We start from the raw sequence: 13,524 nt of genomic DNA, 5'->3' as shown, positions 1-13,524 counted from the left end.
GGGGGATTTCTCCAGTGGTTTGAGTGATGAATTGGTCTTCATCATCGTCATTGTAAGGGGATTTCTCCAGTGGTTTAAATGATGAATTGGTCTTCATCATCGTCATTGTAAGGGGATTTCTCCCAGTGGTTTGAGTGATGAATTGGTCTTCATCATCATCATTGTAAGGGGGATTTCTCCAGTGGTTTGAGTGATGAATTGGTCTTCATCATCATCATTGTAAGGTGGATTTCTCCAGTGGTTTGAGTGATGAATTGGTCATCATCATTGTAAGGGGGATTTCTCCAGTGGTTTGAGTGGTGAATTGGTCTTCATCATCATCATTGTAAGGGGGATTTCTCCAGTGGTTTGAGTGGTGAATTGGTCATCATCATTGTAAGGGGGATTTCTCCAGTGGTTTGAGTGGTGAATTGGTCTTCATCATCATCATCATTGTAAAGGGGGATTTCTCCAGTGGTTTGAGTGATGAATTGGTCATCATCATTGTAAGGGGGATTTCTCCAGTGGTTTGAGTGATGAATTGGTCTTCATCATCATCATTGTAAGGGGGATTTCTCCCAGTGGTTTGAGTGGTGAATTGGTCTTCATCATCATCATTGTAAGGGGGATTTCTCCAGTGGTTTGAGTGATGAATTGGTCTTCATCATCATCATTGTAAGGGGGATTTCTCCAGTGGTTTGAGTGGTGAATTGGTCTTCATCATCATCATTGTAAGGGGGATTTCTCCAGTGGTTTGAGTGATGAATTGGTCTTCATCATCATCATTGTAAGGGGGATTTCTCCAGTGGTTTGAGTGGTGAATTGGTCTTCATCATCATTGTAAGGGGGATTTCTCCAGTGGTTTGAGTGGTGAATTGGTCTTCATCATCATCATTGTAAGGGGGATTTCTCCAGTGGTTTGAGTGATGAATTGGTCTTCATCATCATCATTGTAAGGGGGATTTCTCCAGTGGTTTGAGTGATGAATTGGTCTTCATCATCATTGTAAGGGGGATTTCTCCAGTGGTTTGAGTGGTGAATTGGTCTCCATCATCATCATTGTAAGGGGGATTTCTCCAGTGGTTTGAGTGATGAATTGGTCTTCATCATCATCATTGTAAGGTGGATTTCTCCAGTGGTTTGAGTGGTGAATTGGTCTTCATCATCATTGTAAGGGGGATTTCTCCAGTGGTTTGAGTGGTGAATTGGTCTTCATCATCATCATTGTAAGGGGGATTTCTCCAGTGGTTTGAGTGGTGAATTGGTCTTCATCATCATCATTGTAAGGGGGATTTCTCCAGTGGTTTGAGTGATGAATTGGTCTCCATCATCATCATTGTAAGGGGGATTTCTCCAGTGGTTTGAGTGGTGAATTGGTCTCCATCATCATTGTAAGGGGGATTTCTCCCAGTGGTTTGAGTGGTGAATTGGTCTCCATCATCATTGTAAGGGGGATTTCTCCCAGTGGTTTGAGTGATGAATTGGTCTCCATCATCATTGTAAGGGGGATTTCTCCCAGTGGTTTGAGTGGTGAATTGGTCTTCATCATTGTAAGGGGGATTTCTCCAGTGGTTTGAGTGGTGAATTGGTCTCCATCATCATCATTGTAAGGGGGATTTCTCCAGTGGTTTGAGTGGTGAATTGGTCTCCATCATCATCATTGTAAGGGGGATTTCTCCAGTGGTTTGAGTGATGAATTGGTCATCATCATTGTAAGGGGGATTTCTCCAGTGGTTTGAGTGATGAATTGGTCTTCATCATCATCATTGTAAGGGGGATTTCTCCCAGTGGTTTGAGTGGTGAATTGGTCTTCATCATCATCATTGTAAGGGGGATTTCTCCAGTGGTTTGAGTGATGAATTGGTCTTCATCATCATCATTGTAAGGGGGATTTCTCCAGTGGTTTGAGTGGTGAATTGGTCTTCATCATCATCATTGTAAGGGGGATTTCTCCAGTGGTTTGAGTGATGAATTGGTCTTCATCATCATCATTGTAAGGGGGATTTCTCCAGTGGTTTGAGTGGTGAATTGGTCTTCATCATCATTGTAAGGGGGATTTCTCCAGTGGTTTGAGTGGTGAATTGGTCTTCATCATCATCATTGTAAGGGGGATTTCTCCAGTGGTTTGAGTGATGAATTGGTCTTCATCATCATCATTGTAAGGGGGATTTCTCCAGTGGTTTGAGTGATGAATTGGTCTTCATCATCATTGTAAGGGGGATTTCTCCAGTGGTTTGAGTGGTGAATTGGTCTCCATCATCATCATTGTAAGGGGGATTTCTCCAGTGGTTTGAGTGATGAATTGGTCTTCATCATCATCATTGTAAGGTGGATTTCTCCAGTGGTTTGAGTGGTGAATTGGTCTTCATCATCATTGTAAGGGGGATTTCTCCAGTGGTTTGAGTGGTGAATTGGTCTTCATCATCATCATTGTAAGGGGGATTTCTCCAGTGGTTTGAGTGGTGAATTGGTCTTCATCATCATTGTAAGGGGGATTTCTCCAGTGGTTTGAGTGGTGAATTGGTCTTCATCATCATCATTGTAAGGTGGATTTCTCCAGTGGTTTGAGTGATGAATTGGTCTCCATCATCATCATTGTAAGGGGGATTTCTCCAGTGGTTTGAGTGATGAATTGGTCTTCATCATCATTGTAAGGGGGATTTCTCCAGTGGTTTGAGTGGTGAATTGGTCTTCATCATTGTAAGGGGGATTTCTCCAGTGGTTTGAGTGGTGAATTGGTCTTCATCATCATTGTAAAGGGGGATTTCTCCAGTGGTTTGAGTGCTGAATTGGTCTCCATCATCATTGTAAGGGGGATTTCTCCAGTGGTTTGAGTGATGAATTGGTCTTCATCATCATTGTAAGGGGGATTTCTCCCAGTGGTTTGAGTGATGAATTGGTCTTCATCATCATTGTAAGGGGGATTTCTCCAGTGGTTTGAGTGGTGAATTGGTCTTCATCATTGTAAGGGGGATTTCTCCAGTGGTTTGAGTGGTGAATTGGTCTTCATCATCGTCATTGTAAGGGGATTTCTCCAGTGGTTTGAGTGATGAATTGGTCATCATCATCATCATTGTAAAGGGGATTTCTCCAGTGGTTTGAGTGGTGAATTGGTCTTCATCATCATTGTAAGGGGGATTTCTCCAGTGGTTTGAGTGGTGAATTGGTCTTCATCGTCATTGTAAGGGGGATTTCTCCAGTGGTTTGAGTGATGAATTGGTCTTCATCATCGTCATTGTAAGGGGGATTTCTCCAGTGGTTTGAGTGGTGAATTGGTCTTCATCGTCATTGTAAGGGGGATTTCTCCAGTGGTTTGAGTGATGAATTGGTCATCATCATTGTAAGGGGGATTTCTCCAGTGGTTTGAGTGATGAATTGGTCATCATCATTGTAAGGGGGATTTCTCCAGTGGTTTGAGTGATGAATTGGTCTTCATCATCATCATTGTAAGGGGGATTTCTCCAGTGGTTTGAGTGATGAATTGGTCTCCATCATCATTGTAAAGGGGGATTTCTCCCAGTGGTTTGAGTGGTGAATTGGTCTTCATCATTGTAAGGGGGATTTCTCCAGTGGTTTGAGTGATGAATTGGTCTTCATCATCATCATTGTAAGGGGGATTTCTCCAGTGGTTTGAGTGATGAATTGGTTTCCATCATCATCATTGTAAAGGGGGATTTCTCCAGTGGTTTGAGTGGTGAATTGGTCTTCATCATCATTGTAAGGGGGATTTCTCCAGTGGTTTGAGTGATGAATTGGTCTTCATCATCATTGTAAGGGGGATTTCTCCCAGTGGTTTGAGTGATGAATTGGTCTTCATCATCATTGTAAGGGGGATTTCTCCAGTGGTTTGAGTGGTGAATTGGTCTTCATCATTGTAAGGGGGATTTCTCCAGTGGTTTGAGTGGTGAATTGGTCTTCATCATCGTCATTGTAAGGGGATTTCTCCAGTGGTTTGAGTGATGAATTGGTCATCATCATCATCATTGTAAAGGGGATTTCTCCAGTGGTTTGAGTGGTGAATTGGTCTTCATCATCATTGTAAGGGGGATTTCTCCAGTGGTTTGAGTGGTGAATTGGTCTTCATCGTCATTGTAAGGGGGATTTCTCCAGTGGTTTGAGTGATGAATTGGTCTTCATCATCGTCATTGTAAGGGGGATTTCTCCAGTGGTTTGAGTGGTGAATTGGTCTTCATCGTCATTGTAAGGGGGATTTCTCCAGTGGTTTGAGTGATGAATTGGTCATCATCATTGTAAGGGGGATTTCTCCAGTGGTTTGAGTGATGAATTGGTCTTCATCATCATCATTGTAAGGGGGATTTCTCCAGTGGTTTGAGTGATGAATTGGTCTCCATCATCATTGTAAAGGGGGATTTCTCCCAGTGGTTTGAGTGGTGAATTGGTCTTCATCATTGTAAGGGGGATTTCTCCAGTGGTTTGAGTGATGAATTGGTCTTCATCATCATCATTGTAAGGGGGATTTCTCCAGTGGTTTGAGTGATGAATTGGTTTCCATCATCATCATTGTAAAGGGGGATTTCTCCAGTGGTTTGAGTGGTGAATTGGTCTCCATCATCATTGTAAGGGGGATTTCTCCAGTGGTTTGAGTGGTGAATTGGTCTTCATCATCATTGTAAGGGGGATTTCTCCAGGGGTTTGAGTGGTGAATTGGTCATCATCATCGTTATTGTAAGGGGGATTTCTCCAGTGGTTTGAGTGGTGAATTGGTCTTCATCATCATCATTGTAAGGGGGATTTCTCCAGTGGTTTGAGTGATGAATTGGTCTTCATCATCATCATTGTAAGGGGGATTTCTCCAGTGGTTTGAGTGGTGAATTGGTCATCATCATCGTCATTGTAAGGGGGATTTCTCCAGTGGTTTGAGTGATGAATTGGTCTCCATCATTGTAAGGGGGATTTCTCCAGTGGTTTGAGTGGTGAATTGGTCATCATCATTGTAAGGGGGATTTCTCCAGTGGTTTGAGTGATGAATTGGTCTTCATCATCATCATTGTAAGGGGGATTTCTCCAGTGGTTTGAGTGGTGAATTGGTCTTCATCATCGTCATTGTTAGGGGGATTTCTCCCAGTGGTTTGAGTGATGAATTGGTCTTCCAAAGAAAAAGCTGTCAGAGGTTGCTATAGTAACCAAAGGGGGCAGGGGCCTAGCGAAGGGTCAATTGACAAACATTTGAAAACATAAGGAAAAGTCACTACAGTAGACTTACCCCTGATCCCTGCTCCAGCCAGTAGCTGAGCCACCAGTTGCTGAAGGCAGTGGTCCCCACCAAGCAGATGAAGATGATGATGATGAGAGACAGCAGTATGTACCCTGGAGACCAGAGACACCAGAGGTGCGACCAGAGGAGAGAAAAGATCAGAGACCAGACGAGAGACCAGAGGGGAGAGGAGAAACCAGAGGAGAGAAAAGATGAGACCAGAGGAGAGAGGAGAGACCAGATGAAAGAGGAGAGACCAGATGAGAGAGGAGAGACCAGATGAGAGAGGAGAGACCAGATGAGAGAGGAGAGACGAGAGGAGAGAGGAGAGACGAGAGGAGAGAAAAGATGAGAGATCAGAGACAATTGTAAATGAGAACTTGTTCTTAACTAGCTTACCTGGTTAAATAAAGGAGAAAAAAAAAATAATACTAATATCAAGAGGAGAGAAAAGATGAGAGACCAGAGGGGAGAGGAGAGGGGAGACCAGAGGAGACACCAGAGGAGAGACCAGAGACAAGAGGAGACACCAGAGGAGACACCAGATGAGAGACCAAAGGACAGGGGAGAGACCAGAGGAGAGACCAAAGGAGAGGGGAGAGACTAGAGGAGAGACCAGAGGAGACATCAGAGGAGAGAGGAGAGGGGAGACCAGAGAAGAGACCAGTGGAGAGACCAGAGGAGAAACCAGAGAGAGGAGAGACCAGAGGAGACACCATAGCAGAGACCAGAGGAGAGAGGAGAGACCATACAAGAGACCAGAGGAGAGACCAGAGGAGAGAGGAGAGGAGAGACCAGAGAAGAGACCAGTGGAGAGACCAGAGGAGAAACCAGAGAGAGGAGAGACCAGAGGAGACACCATAGGAGAGACCAGAGGAGAGAGGAGAGACCATACAAGAGACCAGAGGAGAGACCAGAGGAGAGAGGAGAGGAGAGACCAGAGGAGAAAGGAGAGACCATACAAGAGACCAGAGGAGAGACCAGAGGAGAGAGGAGAGACCATACAAGAGACCAGAGGAGAGACCAGAGGAGAGAGGAGAGACCATACAAGAGACCAGAGGAGAGACCAGGGGAGAGAGGAGAGACCAGAGGAGAGAGGAGAGACCAGAGGAGAGACCAGAGGAGAGAGGAGAGACCTAACCTCCTGCAGCTTTACAGTACTGGTGGTAGGTCCTCCAGGCAACAGAACCCTCCTGAGAACCCTCCTGAGTCACCAGCTGGTCCTTAGACTCTACCAGACAACAACAACAACAACAACAACTATCAACAGACAACATCATCAACAACAACCATAATAAACAACAACAACAAATACCAACAGGCATCATCAACAGCAACAACAACAACCATAACAAAACAACAACAACCATAATAAACAACAAAAAAATATAAACAGGCATCATCAACAACAACATAATAAACAACAACCATAATAAACAACAACAACCATAATAAACAACAACAACAACAAATATCAACAGACATCATCAACAGCAACAACAACAAACACAATAAACAACAACAACAAACATCATGTTGATGGAATTAATTGATTTGTTCATTTAAAATGTCACACAGTGTACAGCCATAATAATACTGCTTGAGGAATGTGAAGGAATGGAGGACTACCTTTGACGTCATGTGATACCGATCGACTTCCTCCCGACTCGTCCGGTTTCTCATCAGACATGTCAAAAGCTGTCGGAGAGAAAAACAGACGTGACTTAAATCCCCAGTAATGACACACAGCAGACCTTTTAACGCAGAGATACACATAAGAATGTAGTGTATGAAACAAGACACGAGAACAAAAAACTTTTGTTTGCAATTGCATTTACATACAGGATGTGATATGTATGGATCTCTAGTTTATCATACATACAGGATGTGAGAACAGACCGTGTCTATGTTGAGATATGAATGGATCTCTAGTTTATCATACATACAGGATGTGATATGTATGGATCTCTAGTTTATCATACATACAGGACGTGAGAACAGACCGTGTCTATGTTGAGATATGAATGGATCTCTAGTTTATCATACATACAGGATGTGATATGTATGGATCTCTAGTTTATCATACATACAGGATGTGAGAACAGACCGTGTCTATGTTGAGATATGTATGGATCTCTAGTTTATCAAACATACAGGACGTGAGAACAGACCGTGTCTATGTTGAGATGTGTATGGATCTCTAGTTTATCATACATACAGGACGTGAGAACAGACCGTGTCTATGTTGAGATATGTATGGATCTCTAGTTTATCATACATACAGGACGAGAGAACAGACCGTGTCTATGTTGAGATATGTATGGATCTCTAGTTTATCATACATACAGGACGTGAGAACAGACCGTGTCTATGTTGAGATATGTATGGATCTCTAGTTTATCATACATACAGGATGTGTCAACAGACCGTGTCTATGTTGAGATATGTATGGATCTCTAGCTTATCAAACCTGGGTTAGCTAGTCCTTTTCCCTTGTGATCATCCAGGTCCTTCTCCTTCGTGTCGATGGGGTCTGGTTGTGTCGGCTGCTCCTCAGGTTGTTCCTAACATACAGGATTAAGTGATATACATTAATGATGTGGGAGAAATATATTTATTGACGTCTCTCGAGAGTCTTGACAATACAGTATACGACTGTGTATTTGATGTTTTGTGTGGAAAACCCAGGAAGAGAAGTGGCAGCATGTGCAACAGCTAAAGGGGATCCTAATTAACTAGACTAATACATGATATCCAGACTGGACATAGTCTCCTTCAGGAGGACTGATCCTAATTAACTAGACTAATACATGATATCCAGACTGGACATAGTCTCCTTCAGGAGGACTGATCCTAATAAACTAGACTAAAACATGATACATGATATCTAGACTGGACATAGTCTCCTTCAGGAGGACTGATCCTAATAAACTAGACTAAAACATGATACATGATATCTAGACTGGACATAGTCTCCTTCAGGAGGACTGATCCTAATAAACTAGACTAAAACATGATACATGATATCTAGACTGGACCTAGTCTCCTTCAGGAGGACTGATCCTAATAAACTAGACTAAAACATGATATCTAGACTGGACATAGACTCCTTCAGGAGGACTGATCCTAATTAACTAGACTAATACATGATATCCAGACTGGACATAGTCTCCTTCAGGAGGACTGATCCTAATAAACTAGACTAAAACATGATACATGATATCTAGACTGGACATAGTCTCCTTCAGGAGGACTGATCCTAATAAACTAGACTAAAACATGATATCTAGACTGGACATAGTCTCCTTCAGGTGGACTAATCCTAATAAACTAGACTAAAACATGATATCCAGACTGGACATAGTCTCCTTCAGGTGGACTAATCCTAATTAACTAGACTAATACATGATATCCAGACTGGACATAGTCTCCTTCAGGAGGACTGATCCTAATAAACTAGACTAAAACATGATACATGATATCTAGACCGGACCTAGTCTCCTTCAGGAGGACTGATCCTAATAAACTAGACTAAAACATGATATCTAGACTGGACATAGTCTCCTTCAGGAGGACTGATCCTAATAAACTAGACTAAAACATGATACATGATATCTAGACTGGACATAGTCTCCTTCAGGAGGACTGATCCTAATAAACTAGACTAAAACATGATACATGATATCTAGACTGGACATAGTCACCTTCAGGATGACTGATCCTAATAAACTAGACTAAAACAGGACCGATCCTAACGATGTTATTGGATAGTGATTGAATTGGTTGTTTGTTGCTGTCGTCAATGAATGAATAATAAAACATGACAGTTCCTCTTGGCTCCACCCTTACGGACTGTTTCTATTGGCTCGAAAACCAGAGGTAGAGATGGATAACGGGAGATCTTACCTGTATCTATTGGCTCTGAAACCAGAGGTAGAGATGGATAACGGGAGATCTTACCTGTATCTATTGGCTCTGAGACCAGAGGTAGAGATGGATAACGGGAGATCTTACCTGTATCTATTGGCTCTGAAACCAGAGGTAGAGATGGATAACGGGAGATCTTACCTGTATCTATTGGCTCTGAGACCAGAGGTAGAGATGGATAACGGGAGATCTTACCTTTATCTATTGGCTCTGAAACCAGATGGATAACGGGAGATCTTACCTGTATCTATTGGCTCTGAAACCAGAGGTAGAGATGGATAACGGGAGATCTTACCTGTAACTACTGGCTCTGAAACCAGAGGTAGAGATGGATAACGGGAAATCTTACCTGTATCTATTGGCTCTGATACCAGAGGTAGAGATGGATAACGGGAGATCTTACCTGTATCTATTGGCTCTGAAACCAGAGGTAGAGATGGATAACGGGAGATCTTACCTCTATCTATTGGCTCTGAAACCAGATGGATAACGGGAGATCTTACCTGTATCTATTGGCTCTGAGACCAGAGGTAGAGATGGAAAACAGGAGATCTTACCTGTATCTATTGGCTCTGAAACCAGATGGATAACGGGAGATCTTACCTGTGAATGCTCCATCTGGAAGTTGTTGATCATCTGTGCGTATCGGCCTTTAGCTTTCATCAGAGCTTTGTGTGTCCCTGACTCCTTTATCTTTCCACTCTCCAACACCAGTATCTCATCACAGAACTCCAGATACTGATACACACAAAGACAGATAGAGAGAGAGGGAGGGAGAGAGAGGGGGGGGGGGAGGGAGAGAGGGGGAAGGAGAGAGAGAGAGCGAGAGAGAGAGAGAGGGGGGGAAGAGAGAGAGAGAGGGAAGGAGAGAGAGAGAGAGAGAGAGAGAGAGAGAGAGAGAGAGAGAAAGAGAGAGGAAGAGAGGAAGAGAGGAAGAGAGACAGGGAGGTGGGGGTAAGAGAGAGAGAGAGGGAAGGAGAGAGAGAGGAAAAGAGAGAGAGGAAGAGAGAGAGAGAGAGAGAGCGAGAGAGAGAGAGAGGAAGAGTGGAAGAGAGACGGAGAGAGAGAGAGAGAGAGAGAGAGAGAGAGAGAGAGAGAGAGAGAGAGAGAGAGAGGAAGAGAGACAGGGAGAGAGACAGGGAGAGAGAGAGAGAGAGAGAGAGAGAGAGAGACATCTGAACCACAGACAGATAAAGGGAAAGGACTGCCAAAATAAACAGTTATGCCTTCAAATCAGTTGATTCAGCAATTTCAGCCACACTCGTTGCTGAGAGGTGTACAACATTGAGCACACGGCCATGCAATCTCCATAGACAAACAATGGCAGTAAAATAGCCTTACTGAAGAGCTCAGTAACTTTCAACGTGGCACGGCCAATAGGATGCCACCTTTCCAACAAGTCAGTTCATAAAATTCCTGCCCTGCTAGAGCTGCCCCCGGCCAACTGGTAAGTGCTGTTATTGTGAAGTTGAAACGTCTAGGAGCAACAACGGCTCGACCGTGAAGTGGTAGGCCACACAAGCTCACAGAACTGGACCGCCGGGTGCTGAAGTGCATTGCGCGTAAAAAGCACCTGTCCTCGGTTGCAACACTCACTACTGAGTTACAAACTGCCTCTGGAAGCAACGTCAGCACAATAACTGTTCGTCGGGAGCTTCATGAAATGGGTTTCCGTGGCCGAGCAGCCGATTGATTTTCAGCCCCTTAGTTCCAGTGAAGGGAAATCTTAATGCTACAGACATTCTAGACCGGATTTTCCACAAACATAAAACGTTGTATCCAGGACAAAAAGAGAATTACTTTGCCACATCAGTTTTTGCAGTATTAGTTTAGTGTCTTAGTTTAGTGTCTCAAACAGGATGCATGTTTAGGAATATTTGTTATTCTGTACAGGCTTCCTTCTTTTCACTCTGTCATTTAGGTTAGTATTCTGGAGTAACTACAATGTTGTTGATCCATCCTCAGTTTTCTCCTGTCACAGCCATGAAACTCTGTAACTGTTTTAAAGTCACCATTGGTGACTGAGCGGTTTCCTTCCTCTCAGGCAACTGAGTTAGGAAGGATGCCTGTATCTTCTTAGTGACTGGGTGTATTGATACCATCCATCCAAAGTTAGGAATGGTGTCTGTATCTTCGTAGTGACTGGGTGTATTGATACCATCCATCCAAAGTTAGGAAGGGTGCCTGTATCTTCGTAGTGACTGGGTGTATTGATACCATCCATCCAAAGTTAGGAAGGGTGCCTGTATCTTCGTAGTGACTGGGTGTATTGATACCATCCATCCAAAGTTAGGAATGGTGTCTGTATCTTCGTAGTGACTGGGTGTATTGATACCATCCATCCAAAGTTAGGAAGGGTGCCTGTATCTTCGTAGTGACTGGGTGTATTGATACACCATCCAAAGTTAGGAAGGGTGACTGTATCTTCGTAGTGACTGGGTGTATTGATACACCATCCAAAGTTAGGAAGGGTGCCTATATCTTCGTAGTGACTGGGTGTATTGATACCATCCATCCAAAGTTAGGAAGGGTGCCTGTATCTTCGTAGTGACTGGGTGTATTGATACACCATCCAAAGTTAGGAAGGGTGACTGTATCTTCGTAGTGACTGGGTGTATTGATACACCATCCAAAGTTAGGAAGGGTGCCTGTATCTTCGTAGTGACTGGGTGTATTGATACACCATCCAAAGTTAGGAAGGGTGCCTGTATCTTCGTAGTGACTGGGTGTATTGATACACCATCCAAAGTTAGGAAGGGTGCCTATATCTTCGTAGTGACTGGGTGTATTGATACCATCCATCCAAAGTTAGGAAGGGTGCCTGTATCTTCGTAGTGACTGGGTGTATTGATACACCATCCAAAGTTAGGAAGGGTGCCTGTATCTTCGTAGTGACTGGGTGTATTGATACACCATCCAAAGTTAGGAAGGGTGACTGTATCTTCGTAGTGACTGGGTGTATTGATACACCATCCAAAGTTAGGAAGGGTGCCTATATCTTCGTAGTGACTGGGTGTATTGATACCATCCATCCAAAGTTAGGAAGGGTGCCTGTATCTTCGTAGTGACTGGGTGTATTGATACACCATCCAAAGTTAGGAAGGGTGCCTGTATCTTCGTAGTGACTGGGTGTATTGATACACCATCCAAAGTTAGGGAGGGCGCCTGTATCTTCGTAGTGACTGGGTGTATTGATACACCATCCAAAGTGTAATTAATAACTTCACCAACCTCAAAGGGAAATTCAATGTCTGCTTTTTTTATTTTTTATCCATCTACCAATAGGTGACGTTCTCCACGAGGCATTGGAAAAACTACCTGTTCTTTGTGGTTGAATCTAGGTTTGAAATTCAGGGACCTGGCGGATAATTGTATGTGTGGGGTATGGAGATGAGCTAGTCATTTATTTCGCACACATAGAGTCCATGCAATTTATTATGTGATGTGTTAAGTTCATTTTGTACTCCTGAATTTATTTAGACTTGCCATAACAAAGGGATTGAATACTTATTGACTCAAGACATTTCAATTTTAATTTATAATTAATTAGTACAAATTCAGAAAAAACATAATTCTACTTTGATATTATGGGATATTGTGTGTAGGCCAGTAACAAACAAGCTAAATTTATTTATATTTTAAATTCAGGCTGCAAAAAGTCAAGTTAACCAAATACTGTATCCACCCGGACTATCTGTATGGACCCTTTTTGTACCAACTCTTGTCTCATCACATACACTGCTGCTACTGTTTATTATCTATCCTGCTTAGTCACTTTATCCCTACCTATATGTACATATCTACCTCAACTACCTCGTACCACTACACATTGACTCAGTACTGGTACTTCCTGTATATAGCCAAGTTAATACCTCGTACCCCTGCACATTGACTCAGTACTGGTACTTCCTGTATATAGCCAAGTTATTACCTCGTACCCCTGCACATTGACTCAGTACTGGTACTTCCTGTGTATAGCCATGTTATTACCTCGTACCCCTGAACATTGACTCAGTACTGGTACCCAGTGTATATAGCCATGTTATTACCTGGTACTTCCTGTATATAGCCATGTTATTTCCTCGTACCCCTGAACAGTGACTCAGTACTGGTACCCAGTGTATATAGATAGCCATGTTATTACCTCGTACCACTGAACATTGACTCAGTACTGGTACCCAGTGTATATAGCCATGTTATTACCTGGTACTTCCTGTATATAGCCATGTTATTACCTGGTACTTCCTGTATATAGCCATGTTATTACCTCGTACCCCTGCACATTGACTCAGTACTGGTAGCCAGTGTATACAGCCATGTTATGACCTTGTACCCCTGCACATTGACTCAGTACTGGTACCCAGTGTATACAGCCATGTTATGACCTCGTACCCCTGCACATT

At 43.1% G+C, this 13,524-nt stretch overlaps 1 protein-coding gene across 9 annotated transcripts in view; it reads right to left on the bottom strand.

The window, feature by feature from the left end:
* Window positions 1-13,524, bottom strand: part of LOC110516197 (multidrug resistance-associated protein 9) — a 198,014-nt gene that overhangs the window by 36,394 nt on the left and 148,096 nt on the right. For all 9 annotated transcript variants that reach the window (XM_036963498.1, XM_036963492.1, XM_036963493.1 and 6 more), the window contains 5 exons: window positions 9,725-9,859; window positions 7,665-7,758; window positions 6,824-6,892; window positions 6,336-6,425; window positions 5,204-5,307 (listed from right to left, as the gene is read on the bottom strand). In XM_036963498.1, coding sequence (XP_036819393.1) covers window positions 5,204-5,307; window positions 6,336-6,425; window positions 6,824-6,892; window positions 7,665-7,758; window positions 9,725-9,859 — 492 coding nt within the window. The remainder of the gene's footprint in view (window positions 1-5,203; window positions 5,308-6,335; window positions 6,426-6,823; window positions 6,893-7,664; window positions 7,759-9,724; window positions 9,860-13,524) is intronic.

Source organism: Oncorhynchus mykiss, chromosome 26 (genome assembly GCF_013265735.2).
Source record: "Oncorhynchus mykiss isolate Arlee chromosome 26, USDA_OmykA_1.1, whole genome shotgun sequence".
Taxonomy (NCBI): domain Eukaryota; kingdom Metazoa; phylum Chordata; class Actinopteri; order Salmoniformes; family Salmonidae; genus Oncorhynchus; species Oncorhynchus mykiss.
This window is presented reverse-complemented; position numbering and strand designations above follow the sequence as displayed.